General features: G+C 38.0%; 1 protein-coding gene, 1 long non-coding RNA gene and 2 pseudogenes across 2 annotated transcripts; 3 read left to right on the top strand and 1 right to left on the bottom strand.

Annotated features, from left to right (window-relative positions):
• The first annotated feature begins 2,065 nt into the window (after positions 1 to 2,065).
• LOC136277498 (uncharacterized) lies at positions 2,066 to 3,349 on the top strand (annotated as a pseudogene).
• Positions 3,350 to 3,830: 481 nt separating this feature from the next.
• Positions 3,831 to 8,008, top strand: LOC136277497 (uncharacterized). The gene is made up of 6 exons (XM_066159716.1): positions 3,831 to 4,377; positions 4,996 to 5,322; positions 5,725 to 6,042; positions 6,358 to 6,627; positions 6,900 to 7,133; positions 7,413 to 8,008. The coding sequence occupies exons 1-6, from the start codon at positions 4,131 to 4,133 to the stop codon at positions 7,727 to 7,729; spliced, it is 1,713 nt and encodes a 570-aa protein (XP_066015813.1). The 5' UTR covers positions 3,831 to 4,130; the 3' UTR covers positions 7,730 to 8,008.
• Positions 8,009 to 8,221: 213 nt separating this feature from the next.
• Positions 8,222 to 14,891, top strand: LOC136277217 (uncharacterized; annotated as a pseudogene).
• Positions 14,892 to 15,590: 699 nt separating this feature from the next.
• Positions 15,591 to 22,498, bottom strand: LOC136277533 (uncharacterized). Its single transcript, XR_010715934.1, has 3 exons — positions 22,080 to 22,498; positions 21,093 to 21,215; positions 15,591 to 17,829 (listed from the first exon to the last, which is right to left on the bottom strand). It is a non-coding gene; the product is annotated as an uncharacterized lncRNA (long non-coding RNA).
• Positions 22,499 to 22,631: the final 133 nt, after the last annotated feature.

Genomic DNA, 22,631 nt, shown 5'->3' on the forward strand with positions numbered 1-22,631 from the left:
CTTTATTCCTTTGTCATTCGAGATAAAATTACTGGTATAAATTATTAGTCTTTTGTTCTCTGTACACAACTTGCCTAGACTAGTATGCTTTATGGGAATTGTCTACTTCATTTGTAACTGTAAAATTACCAATAAAGTTTTCAAAAGTTTTGTCCAGATTTCATTGAAATGAATATGAGAAGTGATCAGTTGAAATATTTTCATATTCCTTAAGTGTGTTTGAGCTTTCAGGATGAGAGCTAATAAATTTCCTGAGTGATTCATATGTGATTTGCCTGCCGTAAAATTGACAAAGCCAAACCCTCTGACAAATGTCTATAAATTTCTTTAAATAGTAGCCAAGTTGGCGCCTATTACCACTTAATATGCAGTGTCAAAGTCTCCTTATGACTTCAGTCTTATTTCTCTAAAATCTAATAAGTGTAAATCATCCATTTCAAGGCTGTGCTCTGAAACTGAAATCCAGGGTGCCCAGCATGTGCTTTTTATGAAAAAAAATAAGATTCCTGAGTTGCCCAAGAGCAAAAGTAAGATGCTAAAGGCCACTGGGCACTGCTAGACCTCAGCCCTGCATTTTCATAAAGAGGTCAACAGAACTCTCCACATTATTTTAAACTGACTTAATTAAGTCTTGTTCCCAGGAGATACAGGCTTTGGGAAAAATTTTGTTTTTGTCCTCATTGATACTATCAGCCATACAGGTTCTTGGTTGTTTGGCTTGTAACTAAAGTCTTTTTGATCATCAAATTGTCAGATAGCTCTTGTAATTTAATAGGTTGAAAAGTAAGGTTGCGAAGGGTGTATCTAATGTTCTTGGGCAGTTAGAAGGATAGATGAAGTTAATGTAATTTTTATTGGGGAAAATAATTGATCAATTTAACTACTGGAAGCCCAAAATATTATTTGATTTCATTCACATCCAGGCAACAGACTGGTCTTTCTTTTTTTGTATACACCTCTCCAGTTGATGTTTAGGGGTAGTTTGACTAAAATGAAGTAATCAGATTTTAGTAAAATTTATCATATCATAAACCATATGTGATGATATTTTTGAGACTGATGATTGAAGAAAAGTTTCTTCTCTCTGTTAAAATCCATAATTATTCCTCCATTTTCTCCAGTTATATCGACTATATCTCTAATACTAACATTATCTTACTTTTCTTGACGCGACAATGACATTTTGTGTTTCAGTTATCGGTCCCGCCGGTAGTGATTCGTGTCAAAAAAACTTTTCAACCAAAACAAACTTCTGTTAACTTTTATTTTTTTGCTGAAATTGCAAATACATTGCACTAGCAGTTGAAGCTTTAAAAACGCTCAAAGGAAAGTAAGTACTACAAATGTACTCGATTATTTGAGATAGCAATGACACGATTAAATTACTTTCCAATACGTCTGTGCTCTTAGATAGGCCTCTTGTATTATTCACAAAAAAGATTATCTACATCGATCGCACCAACAATCATTAAAGAAGACTCGAATTGAACTCGTTTGTATAACCTTTTTCTTTTAGAAAATCAATCGATTGTGACTTCCTTCCGCACACCACACAACCATAGTAAGGCTACAACGCTTCCATCTAAGTTACAGAGGGAAAAATGACAAGAAAAGTTGTCTCAAGTACTCGTTCCATTATTGTTTTCCGGCGCACTTTCCTCCTTCATTTCTTTCGTGGGAAACCCATACAGGCGCATAGCGGCTGTTACTCGCTTCAAACAAAAATTTACTGAACATGCGCAGATAAATTGCCTCTCTGCTGGTACATGATATTTTAAATGCAAATCAGCCGAAGAACAGAACTATTTAACTTATCTTTGAATAGATCCTTGCAAATGAAGCGTTAGCTTCTCTCTGACTCATCCTCTGTCGAAAAGGATCTAAACAAAACATTTTTGAACTAGATACAGCTTAAGTGGCAACAAAACGTGACTTCCTTTTGTCAGTCATGAGACTGAAGCAGGAAGCATTTAGTACGGCTTAAATCTTCTATAATCAATGTTAAAAAGGGAAAAAATTCCATCAAATTTTCACAAACCATTAACCCTTGCAGTTTTCTTTAGGTATGAAACACGACGTCAAAATTGTTCGTCGGAGCTTACAACTACCAACCGGAATGACTCAATTAATCAAGCAGAAGCCGAAAATGGATTCAAGAAGTACGTGACATTTATTGCGACTGAGTCCATAGGGACCTACTGCCTCTCCCCTGGTAAAGTCTGTGTGGCAGGCGGTAGACGAGGTCCAAAAGGTACTAGAGGGAAACCAGGAGCGAAAGGAATTATAGGACCACCAGGCAAATCTGGAAATCAAGGAATTTAAAGAGATGTTGGAAATCCTGGAATAAAGGGAGAAAAAGGTATGAATTAAGATCTATTTCCACTTTTTTTTTTTCGTTCCTTATTCGCTATACTCATCGTCCACAGGAACAAAATGAGTGAAGCGGTGCTTTAAATTTAAAATTATTGTTGCAAGTTGGAAACTTATCGTTATCTATTACAAGATGTGTTTAACTTGTGGGAAAGGATTTGGTGAGCGATCATTCGGCGTTTTATTTTTTTACGGGATGGAATTCAGCTGTAATGAAACAGTCGATAATAGTCATCAAATTGGATTTTCATCTGTGTAATCTGGAGGTTGTAATTGTCAAGTAAAAACATAAACATAAACTTTATTTATACACAAATTTTAGAGTAGCTAACTAGGAGGCAGACCGGTAGGTATTTACAAAGCGCAGCTGAGGAATTGACCTCAGAGCAACCGAGAACAAATCTAGTGAGTGGCAGGGTGAAGAACTTGAACCCGGGACACCGAATTACAGGTCTAGCACCCTAACCACTCGGCCACGTCGCCTCCCTCTTTAATGCAGTTTAAAATGGAAGCGAGTTCCCAGTGTGAATAACTTTCCACCTGTGTCCAGATCCAATATTCATTACACAAGATCATTGTAATTCGACAGTTGTAAGACATTCCCCCTACTCTACCGTCACGTCCATTGTTGGCTGCCTGTTTTATTTTCTTTTCAAGGTGACGAAGGAGTTTCTGGACCTCCAGGGCCTAAGGGTGAGCCAGGCCAGTCCCTATCTGCTCCAGAGTTGGTTGTATATCCTACCTCACTCACAGTTACGAGAACCAATCCACTATCTTCCACTGCTCAGCTACTGGTCTTCCAAAGCCTATGGTCTCCTGGAGAAAAATAAATGGTACTGAGCTGCTAAATTTGGACAGCCCCGATACTGCACTTCATATCAGGAATGCTGGTTATAATGACTCAGGGAGTTATATGTGCACAGCTACAAGTGTCTTGGGAAAAGCTCAGAAGATGGTGAAACTTTTTGTGGAAGGTTAGCAATTTGATAGATAGATTTTGCATTACCCTCTAAAACAATATCGGTAACCTTTCCTGTTGAAATTCCTGACTAATTATGACTAATTGAAGTCTCGGTGCGTAATTTATTGTTTTCCTTATCTTATTTCTTAAATCCATAATTTGACCTCTGTGTTCATAGTTTGCATCCATGCGGTTGATATGCAATTTTTCCCAGAACACCAAGTCCAAGGCTAAGTAGAGGATAACCGTTAAAATCATAACAAGTTCTAAGAAAGATTGCTTACGTAGGATCACGTTATATCCGGCTCTGGTTATTTCTTTGCACCTGAACATGCAAGCGATCGTGTTACTCATCAGACGTGCTCTGCTGTGACACAGAACTGATGACAGACGGCATCACGTGAAAAGGTCGCGTCTAACTTGTGACATTTCGTTATTAGACGGACAGAAACACGAAAACCAAGATGAATATCGACCCTTGTTAGATAGTCACTTTCTCGTAAAAATGGAATACAACCCCAAAAAAACACAATACCTGTATGTAAATCGCTCAGCCGGATTATGGCGATATCGAGCAGAATTCGGCCTGCCTTCAGCTTTTAAATGAGAAAACAGTGGTACTTCCTTATTTTGCAGTTCCTTGAGAGCTGAAACGCTAAACTAAACGTCGCACAGTTATTGAATAATCATCAGTTGTGCTGACCACCTCGTGCAAAGCAAATTAACGTTCTCTGGGCTGGTGAACCAGGACAAGTTTATTTTGTGTCTCTTATACAGCAAGACATCGAAAGGAAATTTGATGGATATCGACGCTCAGCAAATAAAAATTCCATTTGGCGTAAAACGTCGTGATCATCTTCAGAAGGCTTCATCGTTGTTGTCTGCTGTAGCCATTCTGATGACGGTTGCTCTCTTTGTAAGAACGGAGATAAACATGAAAACGATGGATTCAAAGTTTACGCTGAAAATTCAAGAAATAGGAGATACTATAGAATCTGTGCGAGCTGCTCGCCAAATTCTACGTAAGGACTCAGACATCTCTATCGGTAAGCCATAAAGTAAAAAACATTTTTAGCCCACTGGCCTTGATATATAGAATGATAAATAGCATGCAGAGTTAAGCTGCAGAACCGTACGAAATTTAGCCGGGTGCATTTGGATGCGACTGCTTTCAGCCAAGCGTATTAAAAAAGTAGTTCGCGAAGCAAATTGGTTTTGATGGACTCTAGACAATCCACTCAAAGAAATGCTTGTATTTTTGATACTTCGATGGAAATCAACCGAAGACCAGATGTAGTCGAGCACTTCTTTGGGATTGTGATATTTTAAAAAACGTTTGACAACACAGATTTGACCCTGCTTTAGTAACTTGACCCACTTAATCAGTTTGAGCCGCATCTGTCAGATGATCATTTAATTAATTTTCATTGAGTTAACATTTTGCACTTATCTTTCAATAGATTCTTTCAAATCAATCAATGGCTTCTCACCGACTCGTCTTCTGCCGAAAAAGGATTTAAACAGAACATTTTCGAACTAAAAAGTGGCGATAAATCTAAAAGCACGTTGTTCAGTCTTAATTTGACATAATTAATCTAAAAAAATGCAGGGAAAAAGTTTCCCCCACAAAAAAAAAAACCATTAACCCTTACAGTTTTCTTTAGGTATAAAAGACGACGTCAAAATTGTTCGTCGCAGCCTAAATAACAACCGGAGCGACTCAGTTAATCAACCAGAAGCTGACAATGGATTCAAGAAGTACGTGACCTCTATTGTGACTGAGTCCATAGGGACCTACTGCCTCTCCCCTGGTAAAGTCTGTGTAGCAGGGCCACGGGGACCAAAAGGAACTTCGGGAAATCGCGGTAGACGAGGTCCAAAAGGTACTAGAGGGAAACCAGGGGCGAAAGGAATTGTAGGACCACCAGGCAAATCTGGAAAACGAGGAATGAAAGGAGATGTAGGAAATCCTGGAATAAAAGGAGAAAAAGGTATAAATCAAGATATTTTGCCCGCTTTGTTTCTGTCGTTCCTTATTCAAGTTAAGTTGGAAACTTATCGTTATCTATTACAAGATATGTTTTGCTTGTGGGAAAGGATTTGGTCAGTGATCATGAGGTGCTCTATGTTTTGCGGGATGGAATGTAGCTGTAATCAAATAGTCAAAATAGTTAACAAATTGGGTTTTTTATCTGTGTGATGTGGTGGTTGTAATTCTCGAGTAAAACTTTATCATTCAGTGTAGTGAAGCGAGTTCTCATTGTGAATAGCTTTCCACCTGTTTCCAGATCTAACACTCATCACAATAGATACTTTTGATCCTGCAGCTGTAATACACTCCCCTACTCTTCAGTTGCAGCCTTTGCGAGCTGCCTGTTTTATTTTCTTTTAAGGTGACGAAGGAGTTCCTGGACCGTTGGGACCTAAGGGTGAGCCAGGCCAGTCCCTATCTGCTCCAGAGTTGGTTGTATCACCTGCCTCACTCACAGTCACCGAGAACCAATCAGCTACCTTTCACTGCTCAGCTAATGGTCATCCAAAGCCTAAGATCTCCTGGAGAAAAATAGATGGTACTGAGCTGTTAAATATGGACAGTCCCTATACTGCACTTCATATCAGGACTGCTGGTTATAATGACTCAGGGAGTTACATGTGCATAGCTACAAGTGTCTTGGGAAAAGCTCAGAAGATGGTGAAACTTTATGTGGAAGGTTAGCGATTTGATAGAAAGATTTTTGCATCACCCTATAAAACAATACTGGTAACCTTTCCCGTTGAATTCCCCACGCTAGCAATTCCAAGTTTTTGGTATCATTAAACCTCTTTCATCTCGTCAGGAATCAAGTGGCTAAGTTTCAGTGAATAGGTTATTAATCGGCTTTGTTGAATTTCTGAAAACCTGTCCAGTAAATCTTTGCACCTTGATTCTGCAGTTTTTTAGCCATTCGCAACTCGAGTGTTCCATTCAAATTGAAATTTATTTTTCACTTTCTCCTTTAATTTTTTCTTATTTTTATATCGTCTAGTGTCTCCACAGTTCATCGAGATTCCTAAAAGAATTATAGAGGTAGTGGGCTCTACTACAGCCTCTGTCTCTTGCAAAGCATTTGGTTTTCCACCAACAACTATTGTTTGGTCAAGAGGTTTTTTGAAACTACCTGAAGGTCGATCCACGGTCATCAATGGTACACTGACTATCGCAAGTTTCAGTCGTCATGATGTTGGTCCTTACCGTTGCAAAGCCTCTAACAAGCTTGGATCGGTTAGTGCAGTTACAACTCTAACCTATGGTCTAGGTACGAGCCATTTGTAAATTTATTAAATGATTCTTAAAGGATTAAACTCACCTTTATACCCAGACTTTAAGACTATGGAATCCATACCCCAAGGATTGCTCTTGAGTTTTTAGCAAACCGCTTTTTTTGCAATCTGAAGCTCTTATCCATCCTGAACAAGAAACAAATGCAAGTGGGAGCTAACGGATTTAATAAACTTGTTACAAATAGATGATCATTCAAATCTTATAATCCAAAGATAACAATTGAGACTGTCTCTCACTCTTCTATAGACCTTTGGCGTAAATCAAGCATACTGGGAAACAACGTGTTTTATAAGAGTCACTTAAATCAGTTTCTAACGCCCGCAGTTGGAAGTCACCCTCAGTGGGTTTTGTGTTACCGCGCCTCCACTCACGGCTGGGGGATCAGCACCTTCCACAGCAGGTGTGATGGGAAACGTAACACAGTCACCATCGTGAAAGTAGGACAGTACGTGTTCGGAGGATACACCGACATTCCATGGGGTAAATGGATTGCATGTCAATTTTGTATCAATGATTTTTTTTTTCATAGTTTTCTTTAAACTTTTGTTAATACTGATATAACAAAAAATTAGACTAAATTATTTGAAAAAAAGAGGCCAAAAGACGAAAGGCATGAGAAGTAGTGGTCGTATGATTCGTATAAGTGGTCGTATAAATCCCTAACAACTGACAGAGGTTCTTAATGGTATTTTTATGCGGAAAAAAAGCCTTCTAGATAATACAATTTGACGCAATCGCAAATAATTTTTCTTTCCCCAGAGTCCAGTGGTAGGTACACAAGCACTCCAAATGCTTTCCTATTTTCTCTCCACAATAAAGAAGGACTAGCGCCATTTAAAAGCATGGTTCAAAGGCCAAAGTATGCAATAAACAGGCGTTCGGATCTCGGTCCAACGTTTGGTACTGGTCATGATATCTACATCGGGAACAATGCCAATAGTAATCGTTATTCCCAAGCCAATTTTGGTTCTAACGATGTTTATTCCGTTCCAAGTGGTGTACAAAACAAACAAACCTTACTGGCAGGTAGTCACCCCTTCACAGCTGATGACTGGGAGGTATTTTATCTGGGATAAGTGGTCTTGGAAGACTGAAGAAAAAAAACTGAATCATTTACTTGTTCAACGGTATCTTTGTGATTTGACAAGTAGAGTACAAACAGCACTTCATTCGGTATTTACACTCTATTTTCATTATATTTCATTATAATCTATATCTTGAATGTCAGTTCTCCGATAGACTGTAAGCAAAGAGAACTTCATAAATGACTTATAATCCGTGTCATCATCAAGCTAAGCTAGTGAATCCTTTCTGTTGATGAAACATGCCGCGTGAGATGAATCTACGATTTGTAAAAAGTCGACAGAGAACCAACAATTCAATTGCCTTGTTAACTCAATTGCGTATTTGTTAGTAGGTTTCTCTTCCTTCTCGCGTTTTTCCCTGTTTGCTCTAATTCTTAAATTGCTGTTATCGAAACTTAATACACATATTCCACTCCCATACAAATACTTTCAAGCACCTCTTTTGATCCTCCTACAGCAGTTGCATCCTGGTGACTAATTGGAGTCTCGCTGCGTAATTCATTGTTTTCTTTATTCTTTTTTTTCCTAAGTCCATTATTTGGCCTCCGGTCTGATATTCTGCATCCTTTCCTTGTTTTTATTTATTTTTCCTATGGTTTAATCTTTTATCCTTGTTGCTTCTACAGCCCGTTAGATAGAGTCTTTTTCATCCAACTTAACAATAATTCTCAAGGACTCGTACACATCGCAGCAGCATGATGTGTAGCCCTTTTTCACCCTTTGTTAATGCCGCATCGTCCTTAAGCGTAGACGTACTCGATAAGGTCACGACTTACGATATGTGACTCGAATAAGCTTTGTAAATCTCGAATGAGCCTACTTAGCCTCGCTGTAATTTGCAAAATCGGAAACTAATCAAATATGTATAGATTCCTGATTAAGGTTGCCTTTAGAGTGCGACACATTATCGGGGCATAATGAGAATCTGCATCTGCTGTAAATAGCGCCACAATTTAAGGTTGCAATGAGTAGCTTGACATTTGTTTACGAGACTCTATAAGGTTGATATGCAAAATGTTTCGTAGAGCACTAAGTGCAAGACTGAGCAGTAGCTAGCTTGTAGTCTAGTTCTGAAAAAAGATTACGAGGAAATACATTCAATACTCTCAGCTCTGGAAACACCCTCACGTGCTCCGCTGTGACAAAGAACTGATGACAGACAGCATCACGTGAAAAGGTCACACCAAACTTCTAAGGTTTCGTTATCAACAGGACAGACACAAGAAAACCGGAAGAAATATCCGGCCTTGTTAAATGCTAAAAATCAAAAGCCGACGTTAGAATCGATTACCGATATATAGGTCGCATCTCGTTCAGGCATAACTCACGCTCTTCTAACTTGGTAGCTTAGACGATTTTCTAGAGCGAGGCACACAGGGAAAATACGATGGATATCAGCGCACAGCAAACGAAAATTCCGTCCAGTGAAAAACGTAGTGATCATCTTCAGAAGGCTTCATCGTTGCTGTCTATCGCATTGCAGCCATTCTGATGACGGTCACTCTCTTTGTAAGAACGGAGACAAACATGCAAATGCTGGATCCAAAATTTACGCTGAAAATTCAAGAAATGGGAGATGCTTTAGAATCCGTGAGGGTTGCTCACCAAGTTCTTCCGACAGACTCAGACATTTCCGAAGGAAAAATTGTTCGTCGCAGCTTAACTACCAACCGGAGCGACTCAGTGAATCAAGCAGAAGCCGGCAATGATTTCAGCAAGTACGTGACCTCTATTGTTACTGAGTCCATAAGGACTTACTGCCTCTCCCCTGGCAAAGTCTGTGTGGCAGGGCCTCGGGGTCCAAAAGGAACTCCGGGAAATCACGGTGGACGAGGTCCACGAGGATCCAATGGAAAAACAGGAACTAAAGGAATTATGGGACCACCTGGCAAATCTGGAAAACAAGGAATAAGAGGAGATGTTGGAAATCCTGGAATGAAAGGAGGAAAAGGTATCAATCGAGAATTATTCACGCTTTGTTTCTTTTTTATCTTATTTAAAATCATGATGGAAAGATATGAGTGGAAAGGAGATTGCATGTCAATTTTGTCTTTTGTCTTTTACTGACATAAACAAAGAAGTGGATAAAATTATTCGAAAAAAAGCCAAAAGAAAAGGGACAGGAGATGTAGTGGTCGCATGATGAAGTAAGATCCTAGCACGAGTGAAAATCCCTAACACCTGAAAGTAGCTCTTACTGGTATTTTTATACAGAAAAAATCTTATAGATACACAATTTGACGCAATCGTAAATTGTTTTCTTTCCCCAGAGTCCAGTGGTGGGTACGCCAGCACTCCAAATGCTTTCTTATTTTCTCTCCACAATAAAGAAGGACTGGCGCCTTTTAAAAGCATGGTAACGAAGCCGTCGAACGCAATATACAGGGATTTGAGTTACGGTCCAATATTTGGTAGTAATAGTAATATTTATATCGCGAACAATGTCAATAGTAATCGTTATCCCCAAGCCAACTTTGGATATGCTGATGCTTATTCTATTCCAAGAGGTGTACAAAACAAACAAACCTTACTGGCAGGTAGCCTCTACTTCACACCCGATGACTAGAAAGTGTTTTATCTGGGATAAGTGATCTTGGAAGACTGAAGAAAAAACTGACCCATTTACTCGCTCAACGGACTCTTTGTATTTTGACAAGTAGAGTGCAAACAGCACTTGATTGTTGTCGAGTGTATTTACATTCTATTTTCATTAGAAAGAGAAATTAATAAATATAAAATAAAATAAAAAACTGGTGAATCCTTTCTGTACATGAAAAATGCCGCGTGAGCTGAGTGTCAACTCAATTGCCTTGCTAACTCAATTACATAATTGTTTCGTTCATTTTTTTAGTAAGTTTCTCATCCGTCTTGTTTTTTTTTCTGTTTTGCCCTAATTTCTAAATTGCTGTTGTTCAAACTTAATACATGTATTCCGCTCCCAGGGACCAAAACACATCGCAGAAATGAGACGAGTTGCTCTTTTTCACTCTTTTTTAATGCGTCATCGTTCTTTAGTGCAAACTTACTCGATAAGGCCCCGACTTACGATGTGACTCGAACAAGCTTTGTAAATCTTGCATGACCTTAGTCAGCCTCGCTTTAATATGCAAAATCTAATCAGATATGCATAGATTCTTGATTAATGTTGCCCTTGGAGCGCGACACATTATCGGGCCATAATTAGAATCTGCACTGATGATTTGCTGTAAATATCGCCACAATTTAAAGTTGCAACGAGTAGTCTGACTCGTGTTTACGAGAATCTTATAGGTTGATATGCACAAAACTTGCTTCAGTAACTTGGCCCACTTAATCAATTTGAGCCACATCTGTCAGATGATCAATCAATTAAATTTCATTGAGTTTGTATATTGCACTTGTCCTTCAATAGATTCTTTCTAATGCATCAATGGCTTCTCACCGACTCGTCTTCTGCCGGAAATGATCAGTCAGGAACTAAAACGTGGCGATAAAACGCGCTTTCTTTTTTCAGTCATGAAAAGGAAGAGGCCCTTTGTTCATACTAAAGTCGACATAATTAATTAAAAAAAAAAGGCGGGGGAAGAGTTTCCCTTAAATTTTCAAAAGTCATTAACCCTTGCAATTTTTTAAGGTATGAAACACAACGTCAGAATTGTTCGTCGCAGTTTAACTTTCAATGAGAGCGACTCTGTTCATCAACAAGAAGCCGAGAATGGATTCAAGAAGTACGTGACCTCTGAGTCCATAGGGACCTACTGTCTCTCCCCTGGTAAAGTCAGTGTGGCAGGCCCTAGGGGACCAAAAGGAACTCCGGGAAATCGCGGTAGACGGGATCCAAAAGGAACTAAGGGGGAAACGGGAACCAAAGGAGTTGTGGGACCACCTGGCAAATCTGGAAAACAAGGAATGAAAGGAGATGTTGGAAATCCTGGAATGAAAGGAGGAAAAAGGTATTAATCAAGAGTTATTCCCATATTGTTACTTTTTTCTTTATTCATAATGATGGAAAAAGACGAGTGGAATGGTACTTTGGATTTATAACCTCATTTGCAAGATTGAAAAAAATACAATTATTTACTACAGTACATTAACGTTTAAGCTGTGGAATAGCATTTCGCTTGCAGCTGTGCGGTTGTTGTTTTAGGAATGGGATTTAGCTGTAATCTGTTAATCTGACGTTTATCTGTCTCTGACAGGAGACCAAATCTAAACGATATAAAAAATTATAGTATCATCTTGAGATTAATTTTCGAGTAAACTTCTAGTACTCAGTAAAAAATGAAAGCGACCGGACGGGTGGGCAGGCTTCCACCTGTCTCCAAAGCCAATCTTTATTACGCAGATGATTTTGATCTGACAGTTGTAAGTCATTCCCCTACACTTCAAATAAGGCTTTTGCTACCTGTCTGTTTCTTTTCTCTCAAGGTGATAAAGGAGTTCCTGGACATCCGGGACCCAAAGGTGAACCAGGCCAGTCCCTCTCTGCTCCAGACGTAAATATATCTCCTGCCTCACTCACAGTCAGTGAGAACCAGACTGCTACCTTTCATTGCTCAGCGAGTGGTGATCCAAAGCCTAAGGTCTCCAGGAGAAAAATTAATGGTGCTGAACTGGTGACAACGGACGGTCCCAACGGACGGTCCCAACGGACGGTCCCAATAATCAACTTCATATTAGGAATGCAGGTTATAATGACTCAGGGAGTTACATGTGTACGGCTACAAGTGTCTTAGGAAAAGCCCAGAAGATGGCGAGACTTTTTGTGGAAGGTTAGTTATTTGAAATACAGATTTTTGCATTGACGTCTAAAAACGATGCTGGTAACCTTTCGCGATGAATTCCTTCACTTGGCGGTTTTTGGTATCTATCAATGAACCTCCTTCGTCTTGTCTGGAATTGAGGGTCTACGACTCAGTGTAGAGGTTCTTAATCTGCTTTGCTGAACATCTAAAAAGTTGTCTATTAAAACCCTGTTTAAAGGGTTAGTCATTCGCGACTTTTAATCGCAATTTTTAAAAACGTTTCCAAGTCATGCAAAAGAGCTCTGTATGTTTAGTCTTACACGTCTATTGTGGCGGCCTCTTACTGAACTTATCCAGGTTTCCATTAAACCACGAGGAGTAATGTTGAGACTGTTTGAAGGGTCAAAAAAAAAAGTTTCTAACGCCCGCAGTTGGGAGCCATCCTCAGTGGCTGCTGTGTTACCGCGCCTTCACTCAAGGCTGGGCGGTCAGCACCTTCCACAGTAGTTGTGATGGGAAAAGGAACACAGTAACCATCGTGAAAGTAGGACAGTACGTGTTTGGAGGATATACTGACATTCCATAGGGTAAGTGGATTGCATGTCAATTTTGTCTTTATTGTTTTTTTTTTTTTTTGTTTGTTTTTTTTTCATATTTTTCTTTATTGTTTTTTTAATACTGATATAGACAAAAAAGTCGATAAGATTATTCGAAAAAATAGCCAAAAGACAAAAGACAGGAGATGTAGTAATCGCATGATGAAGTAAGATCTTAACGCGAGTGAAATCCCCAACACCTGAAAGTAGCTCTTACTGGTATTTTAATATAGAAAAAACTTTATAGATATACAATTTGACGCAATCGTGAATTATTTTCTTTCCCCAGAGTTCAGTATTGGGTACATCAGCACTCCAAATGCTTTCTTATTTTCTCTCCGCAATAAAGAAGGACTGGCGCCATTTAAAAGTATTGTGAAGAAGCCATCAAACGCAATATACAAGCATTCGAGTTACGGTCCAACATTTGGTTATGGTCATCATATCTACATCATGAACAAAGCCAATAGAAATCGTTATTCCCATGCCAATTTTGGTTACCAGAACGTCTACTCTGTTCCAAGTAGTGTACAAAATAAACAAACCTTGCTGGCAGGTAGTTACCGCTTCACACCTGATGACTGGGAGGTGTTTTATTTGGGATAAGTGGTCTTAGAAGACCGAAGAAAAAACTGAACCATTTACTCGCTCAACGGACTCTTTGTATTTTGACAAGTAGAGTGCGAACATCACTTGATTGCTGTCGAGTGTATTTATATTCTATTTTTATTACTCATTTGTATGTCAGTTATCTACTCAGTAACTGTTGGCAAAGAGAACTTAATAAATATGACTTATAATCTGTGCCATCATCAAGCTACACTGTTGAATCCTTTCTGTTAATGAAAAATGCCGCCTGAGCTGAGTGTACGATCTATAAAAAAATCGTCAAATCAATCGCCTTGCTAACTCAAATACATGGTTGTTTCGTTCATTTTTTCAGTAAGTTTCTCATCCGTCTTGCTTTTTTTCTTTGTTTTTGTTTTTTTTCTGTTCTGCCCTGATTCTTAAATTGCTGTTGTTTAAACTTAATACATGTATTCCACTCCCATACGGATACTTAAGCCCCTCCTTTTAATGGTCCCACAGCAGTTTCATCTTGTTGACTGATTGGAGTCTTGGTGCTTCATTCATCGTTTTCTTTATTTTGTTTTCTCCTAGGTCCATAATTTGACTTCCGTTTTGATATTCTGTATTCTTTACTTGTTTTTAATTTTTTCCTACGGTTTTTTCCTTTCTCTTTCTTGCTTTTACACCCTGTTACCTAGAATCTTTTTACCCAATTTAACAACGGGAGGGACCAGAAAGCATCGCAGGAACATGATGAGTGGCTCTTTTTCACCCTTTGTTAATGACGCATCGTCCTTTAGTGCAAACTTACTCGATGAGGCCTCGACTTACGATTTGTGACTCGAACAAGCGTTTATAAATCCTGCATGAGTCTAGTTAGCCTCCCTGTAATTTGCAAAATCGAAAACTAATCAAATGTGCATAGATTCCCGACCATTGTTTCCTTTGGAGTGCGACACATTATCGGATTATTATTAGAATCAGCATCTGCTGTAAATATCACTACAATTTAAAGTTGCAGTTGCCTGACTGGTGTTCACGAGACTCTTATGGGTTGATATGTACAATTTTTCGTAGAGCATTACGTGCAAGGCTGAGCAGTCGCTAGCTTGTTAATCAAGTCTAGCTCTGAAAAAAATATATTCAGCACTTTCAGCTCTGGAAACTTCGGTGCACATGAACCCTTGCGTACTCCGCTGTGACAAAGAACCGATGACAAACAGCACCACGTGAAAAGATCACCTCTAACTCCTTAGGTTTCGTTATCAGTAGGACAGAAACTCTAAAACCGAGAGGAATATCGAGCCTTGTTAAATGCGTAAAACCACAGGCCGACTTAGAATTGATTACCGATATATATATATATATATATATATATATATATATATATATATATATATATATATATATATATAGGAGTCTGCAAGTCAATTTTCGCGTGAAACAGTGCTCAATACGTTGAAGCAGAGCAAAATAAATATTAAAAGAGGGAAAAAGGACGCAACTACATTTCCCGACAAGCCTGTTTCGTGAATCGCTTCACTCTTCAGGGGTTTAAAGCGATTCACGAAACAGGCTTGTCGGGAAATGTAGTTGCGTCCCTTTTTCCCTCTTTTAATATATATATATATATATATATATATATAACTAACTATATATATATATATATATATATATATATATATATATATATATCGCATCTCGTTCAAGCATAACTCACGCTCTCCTGACTTGGTAGCTTAGACGATTTTCTAGAGCAGGGCACGTAGGGAAAATACGATGGATATCGACCCACACCAAACGAAAATTCCATCCAGTGAAAAACGCAGTGATCATCTTCAAAAGGCTTCATCGTTGTTGTCCGTTGCAGCCATTCTGATGATGGTTGCTCTCTTTGTAAGAACGGAGACAAACATGAAAATGCTGGATTCAAAATTTACGCTGAAAATTCAAGAAAAGGGAGATGCTTTAGAATCTGTGAGGATTGTTCGCCAAGTTCTTCCAACAGACTCAGACATTTCCAAAGGTAGGTCATTAAGAAGAAAAGTTTGTTAACAATTGCGCGTCGCTTGAACTCGACAATAAGCGTCCGTTAGGCGGGTTAGCATGGTTATGCTGGAACCATTCGAAAGCCAACCGGAGCATTCGGCTGCGACCGTTTTAAGTGTGAGCAAACAGTATATAAAAATATAAACCAAGCATATTTTACCAGGCAAATTCGTTTTGATGGACTTATTTATTTATTTATTTTTTATCTATCTAGGGATTTGTACAAAGCAGTACTGGAGCAAAAACAATGGGACATAAGTCCCCTACTAGGTTTAAACTCTTATGAGAATCCGTCCAAACAAGTTTTTTTTTTAATATATGATATTTTAAAGCAAAGCTCCTTAGGAGAATCCGTCCAGACAAGTTTTTTTTTATATATGATATTTTGATACAAATCAAATTAACCTAAGAACAGCTGTATTAGAGTATTTTTTTCTCGATTGTAATATATAATTATCTAAAGGAAGTTTTGACAACACAGATTTGACCTTGGATCAGAAACTTGACCCGTTTATTAAAACAAGTCACAGCCGCCTTTTTAACTTATCTTTGGGTAGATCCTTGCAAAGGAAGCAATGGCTTCTCTCCGACTCGTCCTCTGTCGAAAGAGATCTAAACAAAACATTTCTGAACTAGATACATCTTACTTTTACCACTCAAATAATAAAAAATTCATTTTATTATTGAATGAATATTTATTTGAGTGGATCCTGGTAGGTAATTTACTATTGCCACTTTTCATTTATTTTGCGACAGTTGACTGATTGAAGTATGTACAAATGAAACTCTTATTTCATGCTGTGCTTTTTCATTCTGTTGTCTTTTGTTGTATGACTTTGCATTACACATCAGAGCAGCCACTGCCTCCCACAGGGTGACTTTGTATATCTAAATGATTGCCTTCCAGCCTTCACGACTGTCCATCAGTCAATCAGTCACTTTGTGAGCCAGTCAATTAATCAGTCCAGAGCAAGATAGTCAGTCAATAAATCAACCAGTTGTTTTATCAACCAGTCAATAAGTTGGTCAGTCAGCCATTCAACTGGTTGCTTTGTTAGCCAGTCTGTCAAACAGTCTTTTATTATGCTGGTCAGTCAGTCAGTCAGTCAGGCAGTCAGTTGCCATTCAGCTAGTTACTCAGTCAGTCAATTTGCCAGTTGGTCAGACCACAGTCAATCTGTCAGTGAGTCTAATAGTCTATTAGCCAGCCAGTAAATGAGTTGTCAATCCTTAAATTATTTAATCAGTCAGCTAAACAGTTAGTCTGTCACATTATCAAGCAATCAGTCATTGAGAGTCAACCAGCCAGCCAGTTGGTCAATAAATCAATAAGTCAGTCATTCACTCTGTTATTCAGCCACTCCATCAGTTGGTGGGTGAATGACAATCAGATTGTCATGCAATCAGTTAGTCAGCTGGCCGGTCTGACAGTTTATCAGTCAGTCAAATAGACAGGAAGTCAGTCAGTCAGTCATTTAATAACATGTAGGTAATGAAGTTCACCATCCAATAGTCAGTCAGTCACAATCAGTCAGACAGATAGTCAACCAGACAGGTACAAGTCAATCATGCTGCCTATTTCCCATAAGATCAGCCGGATTCTATGCTTCTTTAGTGAAGGTGCTTCAGTTGCAGGTGGTTCTTTAGGCTATAAATGTTTCCTGTTGTCAGCTTCCATACTTGTTCAATGGCAAAAAGAACAAAGGTGATTTGGTAAGACTTCAAATTGGAATTTCTAGAATTTAGCAATTCCCTACACAACTTCACACTTTTTCTTTTAACAATTTTCTTTCTCAGATATATCATACACTTATGTATTGGGAAACTTGTCCTTTTGCAGAATTGCAAATCAGACAGTCAACTGTGACAACAGACAATGAAAAGTGACAAAGATATCAACCTTAATCCATAGTACATTGATACACTGCATGTCTGGGGTGAATTTCAAGTTAATGTTCCACACATAGATACTGCTTTACATTAAGTGAGCAGCATCATGCATTTGCTACCTTGCACTAAAACAGAACTTGACTTATTAATAACATTTGTTTATCCGGTTTACCTTACAGCTGGATTGCAAAGTAAAACAAGCATCTTGAAAGAGATCTGCTCTTAGAGCGTGGCCCACTTGTTCACCCATCAGACATCTGACCTGAAGAAAATAAGAAGAAAGTCCTTCTGATAAGTGTTATGCTAAATAGGAATTAATGCTTAGTTGTTCTTGTTCAAGTCCTTGCATGTTCTTTAAACTGTTAAATTCTCAGAAGAAATTAACATGTACATACATGTATAGAATACAAAATAAAATTTCTCTCTGTATGCTATTTATGCATATGTTGGTAACAACAGAAATTGAAAAAGACAATGCAAGGAACAAGTGAGATTTCTGACTCACACCAATGGGTGCATAAATACATGTACCATACAGACAGACTTTCCATGGTGTATTAAGTTTATTACAAACATATAGAGATTCAGACAGTCTATCAATCAATCAATCAGTCAGACCAATGGTCAGTCCGTCAGGTCATCAATTAGTCAGTTAATCAATCATAAATGGGGTACATTTCTAAAGAAACTATGTAGCTGTATCAGTGGGGGAGTATAACAAGGTAATTTGGTTAAATCAACTGAGTTGATAATGTAAACTGGCCACCGTAAAGAGTTTCTACAGCTGACACTTTGAGCCTTTGACCTTATTCAGAGAGAAGGACGAAGAGCTGACACCAGAAACGTCAGCTGAGAAACTCTTTATGATGGCCAATTCAACTCAGTCAATAAAACCAAATTATCTAATTAATACATCAGTCAATTAATCAGTCAGTCAACCAATTAATCAATCAGTCAGTCTGTGAATCAGTCAGTCAATCACTTAATCAATCAATTAGTCTGAGTCTGTCAGACAATCAGTCAGTCCATCCATCAGTCAATCAATTGATCAGTCAGTCAGTCACCAGTTAGTCAGACAGTTTATCAGTCAGTCTATCAGTTGACTGTCCTGTCAGTTGGTACATGTATGTAACATGTTACTATCTGAATCATTATTCAATCAAAGACTGAGGTTATAATCTAGCCACTACCTAAAACATTATTAAATTGTGTTACTAGCAAACCAGTCCATCAGTTTCATCAGTTCAAAGTCACCCAATAATTGGTAGACAATGAATTTGGTGAATATGCTTTCAGTTATAATGTAGTCCTATGATGACATACAATCTGCCAATCAGTCATTAAAAACAGCTAGCCTATCCAGCAATTGGTTTATCGGTCAGCCAGTCACTTAATCAGATTGCATGCTATTTATAGGTCTTGTGTCAGAGAGAGGTACAGAATAGCATCTGATTGAAATACTTAATTCAAATACCACTTTATCAGATTAAAGCATATAGAGCTGCCTATCAATCTAGACCAAAAAATGTGAATGTTCAAACTATCTTTTGAAAGCTTTAAGTCAACATGTATCTTGTACTTTTCTAATCAACCTTATTTGAGTGTCCCAAAAAAAATTGTTGAAAGAAAAGGGGCTGCCTTTTGCCATAGTCAATTCAGTATTAGAAGAAGTTAGAAAACATTTTGGAAAAAAAAAGGATTCAGGAAGTGTGTTGTTCCTAATTAAAATAATTTCATGAAACAAATAGCTGACAGACACTCTTATTTTTGATAAAATAATAAAACTATCAAAAAACACAACCTTAATCAAAACTTTGAACTTTGCTCTCTCTTTTAAACTGATTCTTAAAATAAAATTTTTAACAAACTGTAGAAGTACTGATTTGAGGAGTGTTAACAAAAAACTTCCCACTCCCTTTTCCACCACTGTTGCATTGGCTCAAAGTTCACAACAGTGTTGATGAAAGCTGTCATATTTTGAAAGATGTGAACTTTGTAGACAACCATCACTGACCATTGGTTTTCTTATAAACACTTTCTTTTCATTTTCATAAATTAATTCTATAAGAAACTACTTTGCATTGCCAATTGAATCAGCTCAAAGCTGGCCACACCACCACTGTAAGATGATTATCCTCTTCTGTAACATCACTGTGTCACAGCATCAACTGAAAAATACATATCTTTTGTTTTGCTATGCATAAAGCTGATTCAAACTGTAAAATGCCTTCCCTTCAAAGAAGATTTTTTTTATATTGGGCCAATCTCACCTATCAGATTTTTCTACAAGACAAAGTTTACTTTTTTTAATTACATAATGGCAAGACACCAGTGTCATGTTTATTGTCTTCAGTCTCATCACAGTAAGAACTATAAAAAATTAAATCTTTGATTTTACTAGGCATAATTTGCTGATTCAGGCGACCAAATACTCTTTCTTCTAAGATAAGATTTTCTTAAAACTTTCAAGGGTGCATTGATCACACCCAAGATTTTTTTTTTGTGCTAGGAAAATGTCTGTTTTTATATTAATTGCATCTGTGAGACACCATCATGACTTTTGTAGTATCACAGCAAGAATTGGGAAAATCATTTTTTTGGTTCTGTTGTAAACAGTTTGTTCATTCAAAATTTCTGTGAAAAGTTAATTAAATTTACTTAATTATTTTACAAGGAGATTTTGTTTTGTTCTTTTGTAAGCTTGTGGTGCAGACTACAGGCCATGGTGAAATGAGTTAAAAGCAAACACTAAGAAAGTTATATATTAGGTTGTTAGACACAAAATTATTTGTTTTAACTACTGCACTACAATATTTCTTGGCAAGCATATTTTGATGTAAATTTGCCAGCAACCAAAAATTGTGGTTTATGTGTTGCAAAGTTAACAGGACCACAGTGGTGAACAAACACAACTTAAGAAACACAAGACAATCAACAGACATTGGGTGCAACAGAACACCAGTTTTTGCTGCAAATACAATGCCAATTGAAATAAACAGGGACCATTCCACAATAGAAAACAATCAGCTAGCTCATAAATACTAATAGAGGCATATGCTTGTCAAAGCTAGTCTGCATCTAGTCTGACACTCATTCTGTACGACTTAAACACACATATTTCGGTCCCTTATCATGTGCTACTGATCACCCATGCATGTGTTTCACAACCAAGTCCCAGACACGAATGCCAATATAATTTATTTTCAATTTTAGGGAACTGAGGGATAAATAACGTAGTCATACTTCCAAAATCAGGAAAAGCTTGGGTAATTGCAGATATTTCGTTATTTTAAGATTGAAAATGTATTTAACCTGGCCGTTAAATGATTGGATGAGGTACAGAATACCCTTAGACTAATACATGTATCTCTTAACAAAACAAGCGACTGTCGCTATGTTCCACTATCTTCAAAGCACACAGACATATGCTGATGTTGATCATATGGAAAGGTTATTCTGCAGTTGGTGAGTGTTTGACAGATATACCAATTAATAGCAATAAATACACCAAAGCAACAAGCCTACCTCCATAATTTTGGACGATTCGATCTTCCAGAGTGTCGTCGCGCCACTAACTTCCTGAAGACGAGAAAAACACGTCAACTAATGGCCCACGAACGGATATGACAGTGTGACTTCTTCTGACGTCTTCCATGATGGATAAAACCACAAATAAACGAATGAAAAAACGCAACACTGTTACAAACTGTGGTATAGACATATTTCCCGATACACGTGCACAACTAAACTAAAGTATGCTTGAAAAGGCTGGTGGGAAATTTAGACCACTCTAGTGTCCAAGTCTCTCCGTTGTTCACGTCCAATACGGCAGACGTCGCGAACATTGCGATCAAACAAGAGTTATAGACGATACTACTAGCTGTTTCCCATGAAGTCAAGGGCAATCTTGTAAAACTACTTACGTCTTAGACCAGATAATAACTTAGGCTAAAGACAAAGAGGTCTTCGGGGGGGGGGGGGGGGGGCTTAACCCGTTTAGTATGAAGATAATACCTTGAGCATCTGTCTATTTTCATTTCCTGTTCACTGAACAATTTTTTGTTATATATATTTTGAGTAGAGGTAGCATGTTCATCATTTCCTTCGCTAAATGCTCGCCTTTGCACAAGCCAGCGACAGAAGTCCTTTGTCTTTCGGGGGGGGGGGGGGAAAGGGGCTCTTTCTGTCCTCTCATGAACATTTTTGACCCAGTCACGTTGTACAAACTAGCTCCTCTCAAACACGAAAATTTTCAAGGGCGATAAAACTCTTGAGGTCAAACAAGTTCAGCAATATTTAAATAAATGTGTCTCGGGGAGTATTTGAGCTGATGGGATGATTTAAGTGCCCTTTGTAAAAACGCTCTTCTTGAATCCAATTAAAAGACTTCAAGCTCCCCTTTGCTTAATCTGGCATGAGTATCCTTTGCAGTTTTTGGAATTACTCCATATTTCAAAAATGTGCTTATGCCTTAGTGGTCTCGGTTCCTAATATCCTCAGTGAAACTCTTACATTTATAAAAGATGTTTTTGTATTGTTTCCGTTGCCTAAAAGGTGGAGCTGTTCTTGTTCTTGTCTTGGATACTGCACAAGTTTACATTTCTGCCACCGGTGGATGGTAGCCTACCGGATCTGAAGGGGAAAACGGGTTTCTCTCGCTACCCAGCTGATAACAAAATCAGGGTTATAAAACGCTAGCTACAAGTAAAGAGTCCCAAATGGAAAATTCAATTGCGGCACCCGTAGCGCTTTGGATATTACGTCAGTAGGGTTCCTGGTAACTCAGATACAAATTTAGTCCTTTAGATTTCATTATCGAACTCTCAACAACGTTTGATTGCCTGTCAACAAACTTATTCATCTCTAATTGAGTTAACTTCCCGAATATCGACCTATTCCTTTTTTTAAAGTGAGATCATGTTGATAGTATCTCAAAAGCGTTTAATTCTTAGAATCCTACACTTTCTATAAATGAGTATAGTTCATAACGTATGGTAAGAATACATGATATATACCACTGATATATAGGAATTTGCCACTTGCTTCTTTTTAAATTCTAAAGAT

Source organism: Pocillopora verrucosa, chromosome 12 (assembly GCF_036669915.1).
Source record: "Pocillopora verrucosa isolate sample1 chromosome 12, ASM3666991v2, whole genome shotgun sequence".
NCBI classification, from domain to species: Eukaryota; Metazoa; Cnidaria; class Anthozoa; order Scleractinia; family Pocilloporidae; genus Pocillopora; species Pocillopora verrucosa.